A 19,467-nucleotide genomic window follows, 5' to 3' on the forward strand; every position below is an offset into this window, starting at 1 on the left:
TATTCTCACGGTTCTTTAGGATGTCCTCCCTGGAGAGATGGGTTTGGTTCGAGACTGTTGGAAATGTCCTGCTTCTATCAGAAATAACATTCCCGCCTATCATGTAAAGGAAATGTCATTGCCAGCTAAGTGATTTGTTTTGGAACATACTCCCCAGTGCTTGCTGTGATTTGAAGGCATTCCACAGATGTGAACCCCAGATCACATGATTTGTCTTACATCTGAAGTGTTTCTCTCTCTCTCTCTCCCTGGGAAATTGAGAGACTGTGTTCTTTTAACTAAAGATAACCAGCCCCTCCAGAAAGGCCCAGCCATGGCACTGGTCAAAGAGAATAAAGACTGTTTGCAGCATTCTGTGAAGAATTGCTAGAAATTTTAGGTGTGATGTAGTAAAATGAGGGGACATAACTTAAAACAGCAGTGGATGGGAGGGGCATGGGAAAAATGAGTTTCAAATTTCCAAATGTGAATGTATCGCTAATTTGGTTGGTGTATGTGATTGACAGATGCTTTCCATGTTAGTAAGATTTAGGAAAGACTTCTCTTTCAAACAGCTTTACATTTTAGATGACTCTTTCCTCCTTCTCCTCTTTATCTGAGAGCATGGTCATAATTTCACCCGGGGAGAAACACACTGCTAAAAGGTCTAAATTTATAGCTTTCAGATTATTGTTATATTTTTGACGTTGACTAAAAAAAAAAATGTGTAAGTTTAAGAGGAAATTCTTCAATAATGAAAAAGTGGTCAGAAAACTTCTGCCTAATGGCTCCCAGATAGAGCATGACACGTGTACATTTTGACCACAGAAGTTGTAATTTCGCAGCTGGAAGGGCTATTTTGGAATAAAATGAAGTTGTAAGTAGCCGCTCTACATAAGGAGTTGCTTTTGTGCAGAGTAGGAGAACAAGTTACTCCTTGGAATTACTTGTGTTTGCTCAATGTCAAATTGCAGGTATGAGTTAGGTAACGGAAGATGCTGAAATAGGAAAGTATTCTCAGCTAAATTATAAGATCTTTTCAGAATTTGCAAAACACTTGGTTAAAGGCCTACCCTTTGAGACCTTTAACCACTTACATTTTCATTTTGACCACGTATTTCAGAATCATAACTATACTAAAATACGGGTTTCAGTATACATAAAATTAGCCCTTTTTAATAAAAGGTTTTGGCTATAAAAGTAAGGCATGCTTATTGTAGATAATTTGGAAAATACAGAAGTTTTGAAAGAAAATGCTAACAATTCCAATAACTCAAAGCAAGTTATCACATGCGATTTCGTGTATTACCTTTTCACATGTATGGTCTAGTGCAGGGGTTGGCAAAGTTTAAATCCTGTCGGCAGGGGCGCCTGGGTGGCGCAGTCGGTTAAGCGTCCGACTTCAGCCAGGTCACGATCTCGCGGTCCGTGAGTTCGAGCCCCGCATCAGGCCCTGGGCTGATGGCTCAGAGCCTGGAGCCTGTTTCCGATTCTGTGTCTCCCTCTCTCTCTGCCCCTCCCCCGTTCATGCTCTGTCTCTCTCTGTCTCAAAAATAAATAAAAAAAAACGTTGAAAAAAAAAATTAAAAAAAAAAAAAATAAATCCTGTCGGCTAAATCCACCTGCCACCTGTTTTTGTATAGTCTGAAAGCTAAGTATGACATTTACATTTTTAAATGGTTGAAAAAAAAGAAAAAGAATATTTTGTGATGTGAAAATTATGTGAAATCCAAATTTCAGTGCTCATAAATAAAGTTTCTAACTCATTTGCATATTGTCTATGGCTGCTTTGGGGCAAAACTGGCAGAATTTAGTAGTTGCAATAGAGAACATATGGCCTGCAAAGCATAAAATATTTATTATTTGATCCTTTACAGAAAAAGTTTTCTGACCTCTGGTCAAACCTAAACATTTGTCCATGTTATCCATAAATTCATAACTTTCAATTTTATAGCTGCATAATATTCCATCAAGTGGCTACAGCTTACTTAACTACACTTCTAATGCTGAATATGGGATTCTTTTTCCAATTTTTGTCTGTTATTATTAATATAATAAACCTAGTCATATATGGAATTGTTGGGTCAAGTGGTATTATCCACTTAAAACAGCTGCCAAATTATAGTCCAAATGGTTCTATCAATTTATATAATCACTACCGACTTATAAATGCCTGCTTCATAATGCCTTCACTAACGTTTAGTATCATAATTTTTTAAAATTCAATTTTGATTTGCTACAAATATATTTTTATTTTCCATTTTTGATTACTGTTGGGGATTAACATTTTTTCCCACTTGTTTGTTAATCAACCTGTAGTTTTACTTTTTCAGACTGCCAGTTTTGTAGTTTTTGTTTATGATTCAAATATTTTTTTAAATTTTTTAATGAAAAATTTTAATTTTATTATTTATTTACTTATTTATTTGATTTTAGGAGTAGAGTTTAGTGATTCATCACTTGCATATAACGCCCAGTGCTCATCCTAACAAGTGCCCTCCTTAATGCCCATCACCCATGTAGCCCATCCCCCCCAACCTAACACCCCTCCAGCAATCCTCAGTTTGTTCTCTGTATTTAAGAGTCTCTTATGGTTTGCCTCCCTCTCTGTTTTTATCCTATTTTTCCTTCCCTTCCCCTATGTTCACCTGTTTTGTTTCTTAAATTCCACATGAGTGAAATCATATGATATTTATCTTTCTCTGACTGACTTATTTCACTTAGCATAATACTCTCCAGTTCCATACACATTGTTGCAAATGGCAAGATTTCATTCTTTTTGATTGCCAAGTGATAATCCATTATATATATCTACCACATCTTCTTTATGCATTTGTCAGTTGATGTATATTTGGCTCTTTCCATAATTTGGCTATTTTTTAAAAATTTTAACATTTATTTATTTATTTTGAGAGAGAGAGTGCAAGCAGGGAAGGGGCAGAGAGAGAGAGAGAGAGAGAGAGAGAATCCCAAGCAGGCTCTGCATTGAGCCCAAAGCAGGGCTCAACCCCATGAACCCTGAGATCATGACCTGACCCGAAACCAAGAGTCAGATGCTTAACCGACTGAGCCACCCACGTGCCCCCATAATTTGGCTATTGTTGATAGTGCTCCTATAAACATTGGGGTACACGTGCGACTTTGTGATTCAAATAGTTTTGAAAATAAAAACCATGGAAAAAAATTTGAACTTTCAAAGCTTTACCCCCTTCATTCACACTCCAAAGATAATTAACATTTTCTTGTGATTTCCTTTTTCAGAAAGAAACATACGTGCACGTACAGCTGTGTGTGACTCCTTTATATTTTTAAAATACAAATGGGTTCTCTCTCTATATGCACACATAGTACTGAGACTTTTTTCACTGAGACATATTTATATATTAGTATTTACATAGTCACCTTAATTTTTTGTAATGGTTGTATTCTACAGTTGTGTCATACTTTACTTCACTTGAATAGCACTCTGTTGATGGACCCTTTGGTTTTACATAAAAACTCTTTTCCGTAAGAAACAAAACAAAACAAAACAAAACAAAAAACCTGGTGAACGTTTATGAGTGTAGCCATAGAAGCAGTGCCTAAGCAGTGGAATTGCTAGATGGATGGATAGGTACATTTAAAATTTTGTCTTCCAGGGGCGCCTGGGTGGCTCAGTCGGTTGAGTGACTGACTTCGGCTCAGGTCCTGATCTCACGGTTCCTGAGTTCAAGCCCCGCATCGGGCTCTGTGCTGACAGCTCGGAGCCTGGAGGCTGCTTCAGATTCTGCGTCTCCCTCCCTCTCCGCCCCTCTCCCACTCGCACTCTGTCTCTCATTCTCTCTCAAAAATAAAGATTAAAAAAAACTTCAAAATTTTGTCTTCCTGCTAGGATGCCCCAGCTGGCATCCCTGCCTACCTACGTGGTCTGAGCTGGTCTGTTTCCCTACCTTCTCAGCAGTGGGTGTCATCAGACATTGAAATTTTTGTCTACTTATAGGTGAAAGGTAGTCTTCACTGGCATGTTTTGTGTTTGTCTTTCTTGAATTCTGAATGAGGTTTGGCACCTTTTCATATGTTTATTGGTTATTGTATTCCTTTCTTTCTAACCAAACAGCCAATTTATATCTGGGGCAGAGGCTGCCAGTGGTTTCTTGACACCTGTTTTCTCTGTTTCTTAGTAATGGAACCTCTAAATATGACCTGGGCCACTCAGGGGGAAAAGAAGTTACATTTCTGATATCCCTAAAGTTTAGTGAGATATGCAACTCAAGGTCTGACCAATGGGATGTAAGCAAAAGTGTTGTGATTTTAGAAAGTGTCTTTAAATGTAAGTGGTCCTCTTCCTTTTCTTTGTCCTTCTTTCTTCTGCCTAGAAGGCAGACAAAGTGGCTGGAACTTATGCAGTCATTTTGGGCCCGGAGGTGGAAGGCACATACCAAAGCTACGGAGCCTAAGATAGAGGCGGTTTAGATGCCTGATAGCTTCAAACAGTCATATCAGAGAGAAATAAACTATCTTATTTAGGCCACTGACATTTTGAGTTTTCTGTGACAGCTGAACCCAATTTCAATACCATACCATCCTTACCCTATTTTCTAATTAGGTTCTCCTTTTTCTTTTCTTTTTTTTTAAATGTTTTTTTTAACGTTTATTTATTTTTGAGACAGAGAGAGACAGAGCATGAACGGGGGAGGGGCAGAGAGAGAGGGAGACACAGAACTGGAAGCAGCCTCTAGGCTCTGAGCCATCAGCCCAGAGCCCAACGCGGGGCTCGAACTCACGGACCGCGAGATTGTGACCTGAGCCGAAGTCGGACGCTTAAGCAACTGAGCCACCCAGGCGCCCCAGGTTCTCATTTTTCTTTAGTTGCAGGAGTCTGTTGTAAATTAAGAAAACCACTCATATGGCTATCACGTGTATTGCACACACTTTTACCTGCTTGTCATTTCAGTTTTTCAATGGTATTTTTCTAAATAGTATGCTTACATTTTTATTTATTCAATTTTTGTACCTTTTTATATACGTGGGTATAAATGAGTATATTTACATTTCAAATTCTCTCTGAGTTGTTTGCAAATACACTTTTCTAAGACACGGTGGGAGGAAATTGCCACCTTTGCATTTTCTGGCCATTTCTAGCGTAAGATCTTACCATAGGGTGTATCAGAATTGCCAGGGCAGGGGCAGACTGGGAGCACAGGGTTGTGAAGGGAAGTAGGAAAAGAAAAAAACAAAAGCTATCCGGGAAAATTCTGTGACTCTTTTTCCAACCTCAGTCATGTCAGGAGATCCAAGAGAGAAAAACATGGGAATTGTTATCTTGTCAGGCACGAGACATCTTTAAAGTAATTTAAAGTTAAAGTTTAAATGTTCTAGTGTAATTTAAAACTTCAGTGCTGAATTTTATCTCTGAATATAATAACCTATAAGCTCCTTTGGTGAAAGGCTCAAATTTTAATTTTATGTAAATGCTATAAAATCTATTTATTTACTCCAGTACCATGGATATTCAAATGTGTGACCATAATAAAATATGTTATCAAAAATATAAACATTTATTTTTAGCCTGTAGTACAGTCTATGTACTCGTATTTCCCAGTTTCACAGATTCACAGAGATTTGTTGGGCCATTACTATGTTTATGAAAGAGCTCTGGGTATAAAAGAAACCTGAGGCTGTCTTCTTTGGGCAGCGCGATAAGGTAGTGGTCAAGCATTAGGGGAGAAGAATCATAGATCAAGAGTCACATCTCTTTCTACTACGGTCCAAGCTGTGCAACATGGAGTGATTTATTCTACTCTCTGAGCCCCAGTTCTTCAACTGTAACATGAGGGTAGCAGTGGTATTTTCTCAGTGAGTTGTTGTGAGAAGTGAGATAACGCCTATGAAGCTAAACCTAGCACCGTGCCTGACATATGTGTTCGATACATGTTAGCTATAATGTTAAATTTGGAATTTATTATCATCTGAGAACAGTAAAAAGAGAGGTAAAGAAGGGAAACTACTAAACGCTATGCACTTTTGTGTATATTATTTCATTTAATCCTTGTAACAACCCTAGGAGGGATTATTCTTCCTACTCGCACAGGTTCAGTGACTTGTCAAAGGTCACGTGGCTAATACATGGCAGGATCAAGTTTGGAACCCAAGGTCTCTCCAACTTCAAAGCCCATATCCTTCTGACTATACCGTGCTGCTTTTAATTGGGACATAATCCGTACATACATGAAAAACCAAATAGCAGATAGGAGACCAACACCATGAAGTAATAACATGAGTGGTTTGTTCACCAGAAATCTTATTTAGTCCCAGATACTCTGCTAAGTGCTAGGAATACAAAGTCCTGATTCCATCACACCAGGTGTGTTATAGGGGAGATAGAAGTGAATACAAATAGGTAAAAATAGAAAAATAAATACTCATGAAGGAATATAAAAGTGTGGTGGGTGTTACAGCTAATGGCAGTTAATGAAGGGTGGGGCAAGGATCTGGAAAGGCCTAACAGAGGGAAACCTAGAGCAGAGTCGGAAAGGTGGGGGAAACATTTGCCCCACAAAGGACAGAAGGATATTCAGATAGTGGACGGATAGGAAGCGGGTGTGAAGTATGGGGACATTATGTTGAGGGACTCACAAATTTCCATGTGATTCGACTGCAGAGTACAAATGAGGAAATGGTAGATGGGGCTGGACAGAGAAGCAAAGAGCTGCAAAGTCACATGGCCAAGGATCTGCTTACAGGGAGGCACAGAGAATCAAGGCTGCTAGTTCAATTAACCTGCCATATCAACTGGGTAGTCAAGGCTGATTTTGAACCAGATAGATCAACTTTAGAGCTCTGGCTCTTAAACCAATGCTGAATGTCTACCTGAGGACAGAACTTTTGTAATGTGAATCACATATGTTGTTAATATCTTTTGTCTCTCTTTTATATTTGCTTCTATCTCTATGGTTGCCCTTCCTTCTGAGTCTCTAGGTATCCAGGCCTCTTAGGTTGTTTTCTATCTAGACTCTCCACTGACTCACGTACCCCCGCATGTGTTGACGTCAGTTAGCTAAAGAGCCAAACTGGTCTGCACTAAAATTTAATGACTTACGGGGAGAAGAATGCATAAGATATTCCTGCAGGTTTGGCATTGGTAACTCAAAGTTAGAATTGGTAACTACAAGGAGTAAATATTTAATGATGTCATTGCAGGTGTATATATATGTTTATACACACACACACATATATGTATATGTGTGTGTATATATAATGTATGCATGTAGCAAGTGTGTATATATATGTACACATGTGTATCAGGTGCAAATAAATGTGTGCACAGGTATATGATTGGGCATTCCACAAGAGAAAACTATATAGGTAACTTGCCAACTTTTGGCAGACTGCCGTGTCCTATGATGTCAATATGGCAGAACTGGAAAATAGGTAGAATTTGGTTATTAACTCGAAGTATTTGAAAGGAAGAAGACTCTGTGATACTGAATACTGAGACTCTAGTGGTAAGAACACATTAGCAGATAGAGATGGCGAGAGAGCCTCATTGTAAGGCCCTCTTGTGGGTACTTTGATCCCTTCATCAGTTTTTGTGTAGCTGTGCGCTCTACTTAAAACAAGTCAATAATTTGCAGAGCTTAAAACATCATCATGGAGGTCAAAGTAATAAAAAATGTACTACAGGATTTAACTGAATGAAGCCACATTATCTAAACTGTGGCTCGTCTTGTTATCTACTTGACTTTTTTTTTTTTTTTAGAACTCTGTGCAAAATGTATTCCTCCTATCTACATTCCCTCAAAATCTTAGGTACTATTTTGGGAAGCTGATTTCTGGGTCTCATCTGCAAAAGTTGGGTGTTGCCACTAATGTCGTAGGCCATCACACACGGCATTCTGTGGACCTGTAGAACTGCAGAGCCGTAAAGTATGTAGCTCCTTTTGTTGTAGGCATGGGATGCGTAGATGGACTCACTCCCATGCTTGAAACGGCCCAGCGAGATTGTAACAGAAGCAGGAGGAAAAACTAGTCTTTGTGTCTCCAGTCCAGTATTTTTTGCTATGTGCCTGGCAGAATCTCCAGGAAGTACTATCCTGCTTACTAAATCACATCACCGCTCCCTTGTCACCATACCAGATTCTGGAAGACTTAACTCGATCATAAATGCTACACAGGAGACAAATAGCATGATATCATTGTTTCAGAAGCCTCGGTCTGCAAAAGGGCTTTGATTTATAGACAATTTATTGAGTGATTATCTTACTATTAGACGAATGCTTTATTTACCTTTTTTTGTTGTTGGGAAAACACTCTTGGAAAACTAAGATATTAAAGCCTTGAAAAATAGCTATTGGACATGTCCAATTACTGTATTTCATAAAAATTTTAAAATGCAGAAACGTAGTGAACACATTTTGTATTGGGAATATATATTTAGCTGATGGACTATAACAGTTCAAATAGAATCATTTACAGCTTATTGAGTAAATAAAAGTGCTTCCATAAAGATTCACATGACACCTAGCTTTTATTTCAGGTAACTAATTTCGTTTTGAAAAATTGCTTAAATTTAGATTTACATGAGAGAGTACCAGAATACCTCAGCAGTTTAAAAAGTCATTCAAATGACCATGGACTTCACAGATTTAAAATGTAAGATCAGGTGGTGAATATTAACTTTTAATGGTCTCTGATAAAAAAGTTATTTAACTGTCTTGTACTCTGGGTGTTATATTAAAAGTGTGATGGTGTATTTCTGGATACTGTTTGAAACCAGAAAAATAGTTCATATTTACTTGTTTTTTTTTAACATCACATTCTCAAATCAAGATTTCACCAGAGATTTGTTGGCTTGTTTACAAGCTATTAAGTGACTTAAAATCAGATTTTATCCCATTTCATGAAAAAACAAATTTTTCTAGCAGTGAATAGAGTATAGCAAATGACCCTACTAACAAAAAAAGTGTTTTTAGTTTACACAAAAGTAAATCTGTTTACTCGGTGGAGGGCATGCCTTTTTGGGGGGTGTAAATCTTTTAAAAAATCTCTTTTTCTAAGAGATTATTTTCCATGGTTAAGACATAAGGTCAGAAGACAACATGCAAGAAGTAAGACTCCAATTTGAAATGCTAGACCCAACATTCCACTTCAAGCTTATTTAGTTAAAAAAAAATGTTATGTGAGATGAAAAGATGCTTTCGATCAACATGGTAGAGAAAAGACATATTAAAAAGTTAAGATGAGAAAAGGCAGAAGGCGAACCCCTTTGTAGAGTGCCAAGACCCAGAGAACATTAAGGAGAAATGAGCAGTGAGACCTTCCCTAAAGGATGGTCTTCCTAATGTGTATGTAACGAGTTTGATTGTTGGAGTCACAAGCACAGGAAAGGAAACTTGAAGAACAGAATATAGAGTTGAGTAGATCATACATCCCTTTAACATTGCCAAACAGGAGTGACGACTGGTCAGTTTGGCACAGTGGCCTCTTCTAGTCTGAGGCGTCAGAAGGAAGTACCTTCTGAGACCACCTGTCCTTCCTCCGTCTGATTTTCACGCTCCTCTCTTGTCATGTATAGTTTTCTCGGACCAGAACTTGAAATACAAAGATGTAACAACAAACTTTTGAAGCCTCGCCTGACAGCTTCCTTTCATCATAATAAAGAATACTATGGCTGTAACTAAATTGTATTAAGGAGGAAATCAGGCCTCGCCATCTCCTGCTTTTCCCCGCATTCCCTTTACCCTCATTCAGGTCTGACAGAATGAGAAGCTAGCGGCTGGCACTCTAGTCTTTACACCCGCAAAATCAATCCGGTAACGATGCTGCCCATTTAGACACACAGCAAAACAAACAAACAAACAAACAAGCAAACAAACAAAATCGGAAAAGGTGTTTCTCTTGGCGGTAGGAGTGCAGGAATCTATAGCTCCAGCTCCTGATGTAATGAGATGCCTCTGTTCAGCTTCTGACCTGAGATGCTCAGGCCCCGTAGTACAGTTTTGCGGTTGAAACTTCATCAGTGCCGCTAATCAGGGTCAGCACCTGATCTCGGGATGTCTTTTCCTTCCATCGGGATGAGCTAAGCCCTCTCCTTCATAAAGTCATCCAAGTGGTCATTTTAGGTGTTTTTTTAACTTCCAGCATAAAAAGGGATGATTTCCGTCAGCTGTAGGCTTGCAGTGGAGTATCAAGAAATCAAAAGAAAAGAGATCAAAGAAAATTGCTAAACTAGGTGTTAGATGCAGCCATTGATTTTCCTCCAGTTGTAGTTTTAAAAAATCCACAAAAATGGTAACATATACAACAGTTCCATGTCTATTACTTTCCTAAAGCCAGCGATGATTTCCTTCTTGTTTTCACAGGTAGAAATGTTTTTGGACAATGTGACATAATAAAGCAGATTCGTATAGTTTGTATATGCTGCTTTATTGTCAAAACTGTAAGAGAATCTACCAAAACGATGTTTTTAAAAAAACTCTGCAATGTAAAGTGTGGTTTTCAATGGAGACACGTATGACTAGACTTACGGTCTCAGCAACATTTATTTCCTGGGAATCTGGAAAATTCTGACGTACAATTGATCACTCATTACTTACTATCAATAAATGTCATAAAATAATACCTGGCTGCTTTACTGAGAAAACTTCATTCATGTTAACTACTGATTATCAGTGTTACTTAAGGCTTAAATGTATGGCTTCATCAAAATATTAATCCTGTTTTCAAGTATTTCAGATGTGTGGATTTCTTAAATTTGGCTTCCAGTAGTTTCTGGATACCAGTAATGTTTTAAAACATGTGGCCAACAGTTTTCATGTTGTAATCCCATGTTTTGATATATGACTTCCAAATACTTAGAACAGTTTTTATTAAAACAGAGTGGTGGCATTATTATCAAAGGAAAAGGCAAAAAGTTCATCTAACTACCATTTTATATCTCCGTGTGCTACTTTCTGCTGTATTTGTCAATGAAATGAGTCTGGCTGATAGATTTAAAAAACATAATACCCACCGTTCATTTTCTTTCTTTCTCTCTCTCTCTCTCTTCTTGAGAGAGAGAGAGAGAGAGCACACGAGTGTGAGCAGAGGAAGGGCAGAGAGAGAGAGTGAGAGAGAATCTAACGTAGGTTCTGCGCTGTCAGTGGGACCGTGGCTTGGTGCTAGATTCCACGACCATGAGATCATGACCTGTGCCCAAATCAAGAGTCAGACACTTAACCGACTGAGCCAACCAGGCACCCCTCGCAGTTCCTTTTCTAAGCAGTCAGGTCTTCCATATTATATAGCACATATTATGTAGCACAATGAAATAAACACTCTTAGCATTGGTTTCTGTAAATTATCAGTGGAAGCAGAGGTAAAAATGACTGGTTGTATTGACTCTTTGATTCAATAACTTTATAAAATTTTTATACAGTGTTTTACTGCTTAGGCAAACTCTCCATGTCCTGCAAAGTTTGTGCCATGGAACACATAAGGGATTCAATCACATTTGGAAAATAATATTTCTGTAGTATCATACAGATTATGGCAAAATTAAATGGCAATTCTATCCCATTTCATATTACCATGATTATTAGCCCACTTTCCTGTTTGTGGTTTTAGATTCTGTTTAAGAGTTTTCAATTCTAGGGGCGTCTGGGTGGCTCAGTCAGTTGAGCAGCTGACTCTTGATTTCGGCTCAGGTCATGGTCTCACGGTTCTGGGATCGAGACCCACATGGGGCTCTGTGCTGAGCGTGTAGCCTTCTTAAAATTCTCTCTCTCTGGCTCTGCCCCTCCCCCACATGCGCACGCACGTGTTCTCTCTCTCTCTCAAATAAAAAGATAAAACATTTAACAAAGAGTTTTCAATTCTATGTTTATTTATTTTTTCTTCTTTATATCATAGACAGGATCACGAGACCACTCAAATCTCTCCATTCCTTCAAGAGCTGCTCTTCCTGCTGACACAGTTGGTGTGGGGGAGTTTTTGCCATTGAAAGCGGAACTGGATACAACTTACACTTTCTTAAAGGAGACATTTATAAATCCTCTGACGTCATCCCTCTCCTCTCCAGTGACTATGTCTGCTAATGTCAAAAGACCAACTCAGATTGGATAATGACTTTATGAAATAAAAACAAAAATGCAGGAAGAGTTCACAGTACAATTAAAATCGTTTTGAAGGGGGATTTTCTTATCGGTTGACTTTTGTTTCAGCACAAGTAGCAGTGCATTTTTAAAAATCGTGTGGTATCTCGATGCGTGCAGGTGCCTATATCTCCTTGAATAATGAAATAACCAACTTTTCCCCCTCTAAGTTTTATTTATTATCACAGTTGCTCATTTTTATGTAACATATTTTTAAATGTTAAAGAATGACACATTTTGGGTAATTTCCTTCAGACTTAAAAAAAATCAATAAGCCATTTTAGTCTCTATCTATCAAAGTTGTTTCATACTTGTCTATTTTAAAGCAGGACTGCAATACTTTAATAGGATTGAAAGAGCTATTTGAAATGTATGCCAATGATTCCTGTCATTTCATGGCAGTCCTGCCATGGTTCACTGAGCCCCCTCTTCTCTCTTGTCAGCTCGACTGAAGACAAGCATTTAGTTGCAAACTTTAAGCAGGTTGTGCAAAACAGAAATGATGTGACTGCTTCCCCTCCTGCACAATAATGTCACTCCTGGTCAATGTGAGAAGGTCAGGTTGCTCCTTGTAAAGCTACATGATACCGCTTGCCCATTTGAACAAGTTAAGTTAACTGCTGAATCTGGTCCCTGCAGGCGTTGAAAACCCAGCCTTTTATCAAGTCTGCATTTGATGAGAAAGTAGAGCAATTGTGCTGGCAGGATTTCTGTGGCACGGTTAGGCACTTCATAAGGACAGTTCCCGCACCAGGATAGCAGGTAATGCTAAATAGCGTAAGCTGAAAAACTTCCAGGTAATGGCTGTTCTGACCTTCAAAATAGACTCCTTTTTTGTTTTGGTTGTTGGTAGGACCCAAGAGTGACGCCCATCTCTGATGCTGACAGAATTTAAAACAAGGCCATTGCCCTGCATTTTCTGCCTTGTAGCACACAAAAGTAAAATTGTATGTCAGGCCGAGATGTCGGGGAGCTGACAAGATGCCCCAGTGACATTTCAGCTAGAAAGAGCAAGTGTCTTGCAACCAAGTGGTCAAATATCAAATAATAGGTCAAGCAGGAAGGAGCTGAGTTCTAACCACAAAGAGGTTTCTGGTAACTTACTTGACAAGCTTTTGGGCGCTTTGTGGCTTGACAAAGTGATGTTCTGTTGGGTATCGCTAGACAGACTGTTCTTTATCGCCTTCAGAAGATCAGACATTGACATTGATTAAACTCTTTAACCCTTAAAGGTTAAATCCTTGCAGTTTGCATCATGGTAAGTGAAGAACAAAGAAATATCTGTAATATGTATTTGTCTTTGGATTAATCTTTTAACTCCCCGGTGCTATTAATGTCTGATGTGAACTGTACTTTTTGACAGAGTTTTGATACAAAATCCATATTTTATATTATTTTTCATGATGGACTTTTTCATTATGGATACATTAGAAAATAACAGTATGTATTATGGAATCGATATTGTCTTATCTTGACAGTGACATTTGATTCAAATATAGCCAACTGCTGAGAGTTCTTTTTTATCGGCCTTGGTAAATAAAATGTGTATGCTAACTACTTATGTGATTAGCCAAATGAGCCAAGTGATTTATGCCTTCTGAGGTAACACTATTACTGTCATACCATGTAGCACGATTCTATTTCTTACAGTACTGAGCCAGCAGAATTAGCTTTATATAAATCTTTAGAAAGCTGTTTATGTGAAGTAAAATCATACCTTTAACCAAATTTCTCTTAATTCTTTCCCTGGAATTATTGTTATTAGCCATGTTGGGATTTGAGTACTACAGAATATGCCCTGTGGAATGTAACATGCATGAAATTGAACTGGCGAATTTATTGTAACACAGAAAATGCTATGGATTGTTTTTATGTAGATCATAGAATAATTTCTGTGCGTTTCAAAACACTCTCTTCTGGTGTTCCATACAATGATTAAGACCATGTCTGTATAGAAATTGATACACAGCTTTTTAGCTCCTGTGACGTCGCTGAGTTTCCAGTTCCTACACTAGAGGAAAACAGTGTTGCCCTCTATCACTTCTCCGTCTGGGTGCGTGTAGACATATGTGTCTTTGTGCTGAATCTATTTCCGGACTTTACTGATTTAAGAAGATCAAGCACCTATGTTAAACTTAGCCTTAGATAGTCCTTGGTTTTCTTGCCTTAATTTTACAACCTGTTAATGGGATAACACCATAAATAAATGTGTATGTCTCTCCATATATGTGCGTATCTGATTTCACAGATCCATTTCATAGTGTAAATTCTGAACCACCAATTCAAAAGGATTTTTAAATCAAATCAAATCATGTCACATTTATAACCAACTAGATGCTAAAGGCCAGAGAAACTGAAGGATGAGCCTCCCGAGCAATCATTAGTATTCACAACCAAATATAGTAATTTTTATACCATATGCTTTTTTCCCAGAAGTCAGACCCAGCAGGAGGAGAAGATTTAATGACATATCCTATGGAGATCTGAGAAACTCTAGACTGCTTCTGAGCACGCTAGTGGCCAATCGCTGCAGACTTGAGATCTGTGTTCTGTTGGCAAAGGACAGTTGCTCTATCAGCTTCTTCACCTCCTTAAGAATGATGTATAAAGTAGACATTTCTCAGGAGAATGACTTCAAATATTTTTGTAAAGGAAAGGAATTTTTCTTTACACCTTAGTACGTGGAGTTTCTTACTAACCTTCTGTGATCTAGAAAAATACCTATATCATCCATCACTAGCAAAGGGATTCTTATTGTTCTGATCCCTAAGTCACACGAACTTATTGAAGCTTTGCCAGAATTGTTCATAGAAGCATCTGGGAATGACATGACACAAATACAGAGGTGTAAGAAATTGCCAGAATGGCCAATTCGACGATAATGGCATAGGTAAATAACCTTTCAAGTAGTAGAATGTTAACTTTAATTTACCGAGGTCTGACTTTATTAGACTTAGCAACACTATTTATTTCACATTTATAATATATGCTCTTATCGGGTGCTGAATGATCATTACTATTTTCATGTTGCTTTACTTAGCAATTACATCTGAATTCATTCTGTAGACCGTACTGAACAATGGTAAATTGATCTCATTTTACTGTGCACTTTTTATAAACAAGTCTTCAGAGATAAAAGGTGGAGAGTAACCTAGTAAGTAGTAGGCCCAGAGCTGTAACTCCAAAGCCCACATTATTTCCACCATGCCAGGCCTGCTCAAGAAATAATTAGCACTTTTTAAAGAGGAGAAAAATTTCAAAAATTATCCCACCCAGTTAGGAATAATTTTGGGAAGTGTGTTTTGGTCTGAAGTCTAGATTCCTTATCCATTGATTAGACAAAACAAAACAAGACGCAACACGCCCATCCATATGACTAGTACTGGGAAGAGTGGTCAAGTGTGTATCTATCTTTCAACCAGTGTCCTTCGTTAACATTGCCTAGTGTCTCTGGCTCGGGCTGAGAGACCTCAGAGGTGCTCTCAGAGAGACCTTCTGCTGAAAGACAGTGATGGTCAGTTAGCCTGACCAAGCTATAATTTCCCAATGAAAATAATGACATAGGCTAAGCAAAATTGATCACGAAAGGACTAACTTGTACGATTCCTAGGATGGAGGTGAGGATTCTAAAATATGTTTTTTGGACCGGCGTGATAGACCGAACAATGACCCCAAAGGCACCCATGCCCTAATGCCTGGAACCTGTGACCGTTACCTTATATGGCAAAAGGGATTTGCAGATACGATTAAGAATCTTGAGATGGGGAGATTATCCTGGATAATCTGGGTGGGCCCAAAGGCAATCACAAGTGTCCTTGTGAGACAGGGAGGCAGAAGGGGATCCAACTACAGAGAGGAGAAGGCTCTGTGCACTTTTGAAGGTGAAGGAAAGGGCCAGGCACCAAGGACTACAGATGCACCTAGAAGCTACAAGAGGCCGGGAGACAGATTCTCCCTTCTGAGGCTCCAGAATGGTGAGAGAATACATTCGCATTTGTTAAGCCACACTTTGGGGTAATTTGTTACAGCAGCCACAAGAAACTAATACAGCTATCAAACTTTTAGTGGTTTTTAAAAAAGATGGATACATTCATATTTTAATATTTCCAAACAGAGAAATTCTTCCTTCTTTTTTTTTTTTTTTAATTATTCTTTTTTTTTTTTTTTTAATTTTTTTTTTCAACGTTTTTTATTTATTTTTGGGACAGAGAGAGACAGAGCATGAACGGGGGAGGGTCAGAGAGAGAGGGAGACACAGAATCGGAAACAGGCTCCAGGCTCCGAGCCATCAGCCCAGAACCTGACGCGGGGCTCGAACTCATGGACCGCGAGATCGTGACCTGGCTGAAGTCGGACGCTTAACCGACTGCGCCACCCAGGCGCCCCTTTTTTTAATTATTCTTAACGTTTATTTATTTTTGAGACAGAGACAGAGCATGAATGGGGGAAGGTCAGAGAGAGAGGGAGACACAGAATCTGAAACAGGCTCCAGGCTCTGAGCAGTCAGCACGCGGGGCTCGAACTCATGGACCGTGAGATCATGACCTGAGCTGAAGTCAGACGCTTAACCGACTGAACCACCCAGGCGCCCCACCTTCCTTCTTTTAAATTATCCTCATCAGTTGCCTTCATAACTTGAATTTCCAAATTTGTTTTTTAGATTTCCATTTTATATTCCTGGCTTCTGAACATCATAAACAGTGATTGTCTATATTGGGGCATTTAGTCACACTCTATTGCCATCAGTTTTGATGATTTTAAGTTAACCTATGACTTCAATAAGTGGTTTAATTCCTACCATATTAAAAAAGTATCTTTTAATGTATACATTTTTCTTTTTTTTTTTTTTGAGAGAGAGAGAGAGATTGAGAGAGAGAGTGAGTCAGGGAGAGGCAGAGGGAGAGGAAGAGAAAAAATCCCAAGCAGGCTCCATGCCCAGCATGGACCCAGCTGCGGGACTCAACATGGGACTTGATCCCACGACCATGAGATCACAATCTGAGCTGAAATCAAGAGTCGGTTGCTCAGCCGACTAACCCACCCTGGTGCCCCTGTATAAATTTATCTTAAAAGTCTACTTCAAATGATTTTTATTTGAGTCCCACTTTTGTTGAGTCCCATATTTTTGTAGATTTCTTACAAAAGAAATTCAGTCTTGAAAGAAATGATATTAATCATTTGGAATTTCTAAATCATATCTTACATGTGCCAGAGCATTTTCCTTAACTGTTTACCCATGAGCTCAACATATATCCCTGGTCACTTATCCATGCCTTTTATTACAATTAAAGTGAAGGAATTTTAATAATTTACCCAAAAAATGAAGTCTTTGAAAATTCTTATTGTATAATATTTGAATCTATCTTCTCTTTTCTTTGGTGAAATCATATAGTTTTTTTTTTTTTTTTTCTGACAGTTTAGTTCAATGAGAGCAATTTTCACTGAAATGATTAAGTGTTCAATATAATGAAACATAAAATATTGATGATTTAAACCCAGAGTGTTAAGTGTTTCAAGTATAGCAAAAAACAAAGCAAATCAACAACAACAAAAAAACCCCTCTGGTTCTGTGAGGATCATACCCAGTCCTCCTGGTTAAGTGAGACATAAATGGGTACATCAACATGTTGGTAGAAGAGCTTCATCTTTTCTCTCAAACCTTAGCAATTTTATTCTAAGACCCTTTTCTGGTTGTGGAACGTGTTGATTGGCAGACCCAGATATCAGAAGTCCTGTGAGTTCCTATGCGGGTGCTCACATCTTTGCTTTATTATGTGCTTACTCCCCACCTAATCTTTTTGTCTGTTTGTTTTAAGTAGATCTGACTCTAACGGTCTCCCAAACTGTATCTTCTGTGTAAATTAAATTTCCATTGACATCTTGAAGGGAAATTTTGTTCTTAATCTTTGCAGCAGGGAAACCTAATTGATATTGCATACTGCACATTGTTAAATACCTAGATACAGTATGGGAAGGAGATAAATCAAAACAGAGTTTTTCTTTCTTCTGAATCATCTTGTGTGTGGGTTTTGTTAGATGCTTAGGCGTGTATGTTTTCAAAGCACTGACCTTAATGCTAGCCATGCAGCAGAAGCCCACATAGGTTTTGAAAACTACTGGGTTAATGTTATCTGAAGACGGTTTTTTCACAGTTTAATTGAGTCATGCTTCATTGTCTTTTATTGCATGTTAATGTCAGTAGAATGCTGATTGTTGACAGAATCCTCCCAGTGAAGCGGCTCCAGAAATGTTGTGGTGCTGTAGGAAGCTATGTAAAATAAAAAGTCTTATTTAGATCTGAAGAAGACTCAGCTGACAGGTTAAGAGCTATCAGATATTCATAAATATTCACTAATGACAAGAATATAAGGGGAGCTACCTGTCCTCAATAGATCCCTTCTATGTTTTGGGGGTATCTATATGAGGGAAAAATCTTAAATACAATCCAGAATGAATCCAATCATATTGGATGCCTAGTAAAAAGCACCGCATAAGAAAAAAACATAGTAGGTATAATAAGAGGACAATCTGGTTCTTGCCTTTTTTCTTCCAACAAAAACCAAAATATATTTATTATTTACTTTTTCTAAGCTCACTTATGGTCTGAAAGAAGAGGCTTCCACAGTAAAACTGTGCATGGAAAGCCCTTGAACGTGGACACTCTCTGCAAATTATTTAGGACCTGAGGTTCAAAGGCAACAGTTCATTTTGGTGACCTTGATGTATAGCTGACCATTGAACTCATTGTAAGTGCTTTTATGGTTGCAGAAGCCCCTCCTGGGAATACACTAAAGTTTTCCTCTGGGCTGAGAAGAAATATTTTAACTATGTACTATGAAGACTGTAGAAAGATTCCTAGGAGGCAAAGTTCACATTCACAGTCACAATTAAAATTTTGCTTTCAGATAATTAATGGTGGTGACGTTCCTACTGAAGTATGCCTGGGTCTAAGACTCCTTGAAGGACATTGATGTGACAGGGATGCCAGCTAGCACAGCTTCAGAGGGCACCATCTATATCACAGTCTGTGTTACCAGTGCACAACCTGTACGCCTGCACATAACCATCCTGGCACGTGGATGCCAAAATCAGCTTCAAAGTCATTTAGTAATCTATAGGGCTTCTTATTGTCTGTAATCCATAGGGAGGCAGAATCCCTGTTCCCCATAAGAGAAACTCTGAGGAAGTCCAACACAGTCTTCCTGAATGTCAAGTTAATGAGAGTGGAAACCTTGTTGTCATTTTATCACTGAATAACTTTCACGATTAACAATCACCCATTGACTAAGCTGATTTACTTTACAACAATTCAAATAAGAGCTCAAACACTTAGAGTGCCTACATATATTTTTTAAATTACAGCTTTATTGAAACATAA

At 38.4% G+C, this 19,467-nt stretch overlaps 1 protein-coding gene across 7 annotated transcripts in view; it reads left to right on the top strand.

Moving 5' to 3' along the window:
- The window catches only part of CCDC171 (coiled-coil domain containing 171), a 302,971-nt gene extending 288,657 nt beyond the window's left edge, over window positions 1–14,314 (top strand). For all 7 annotated transcript variants that reach the window (XM_042913069.1, XM_042913067.1, XM_042913074.1 and 4 more), the window contains one exon: window positions 11,848–14,314. In XM_042913069.1, the coding sequence (XP_042769003.1) occupies window positions 11,848–12,060 (213 nt within the window). In that variant the 3' untranslated portion in view covers window positions 12,061–14,314. The remainder of the gene's footprint in view (window positions 1–11,847) is intronic.
- The last annotated feature ends 5,153 nt before the right edge of the window (window positions 14,315–19,467 follow it).

This window comes from Panthera leo, chromosome D4 (assembly GCF_018350215.1).
Source record: "Panthera leo isolate Ple1 chromosome D4, P.leo_Ple1_pat1.1, whole genome shotgun sequence".
In the NCBI taxonomy this organism is placed as follows: domain Eukaryota; kingdom Metazoa; phylum Chordata; class Mammalia; order Carnivora; family Felidae; genus Panthera; species Panthera leo.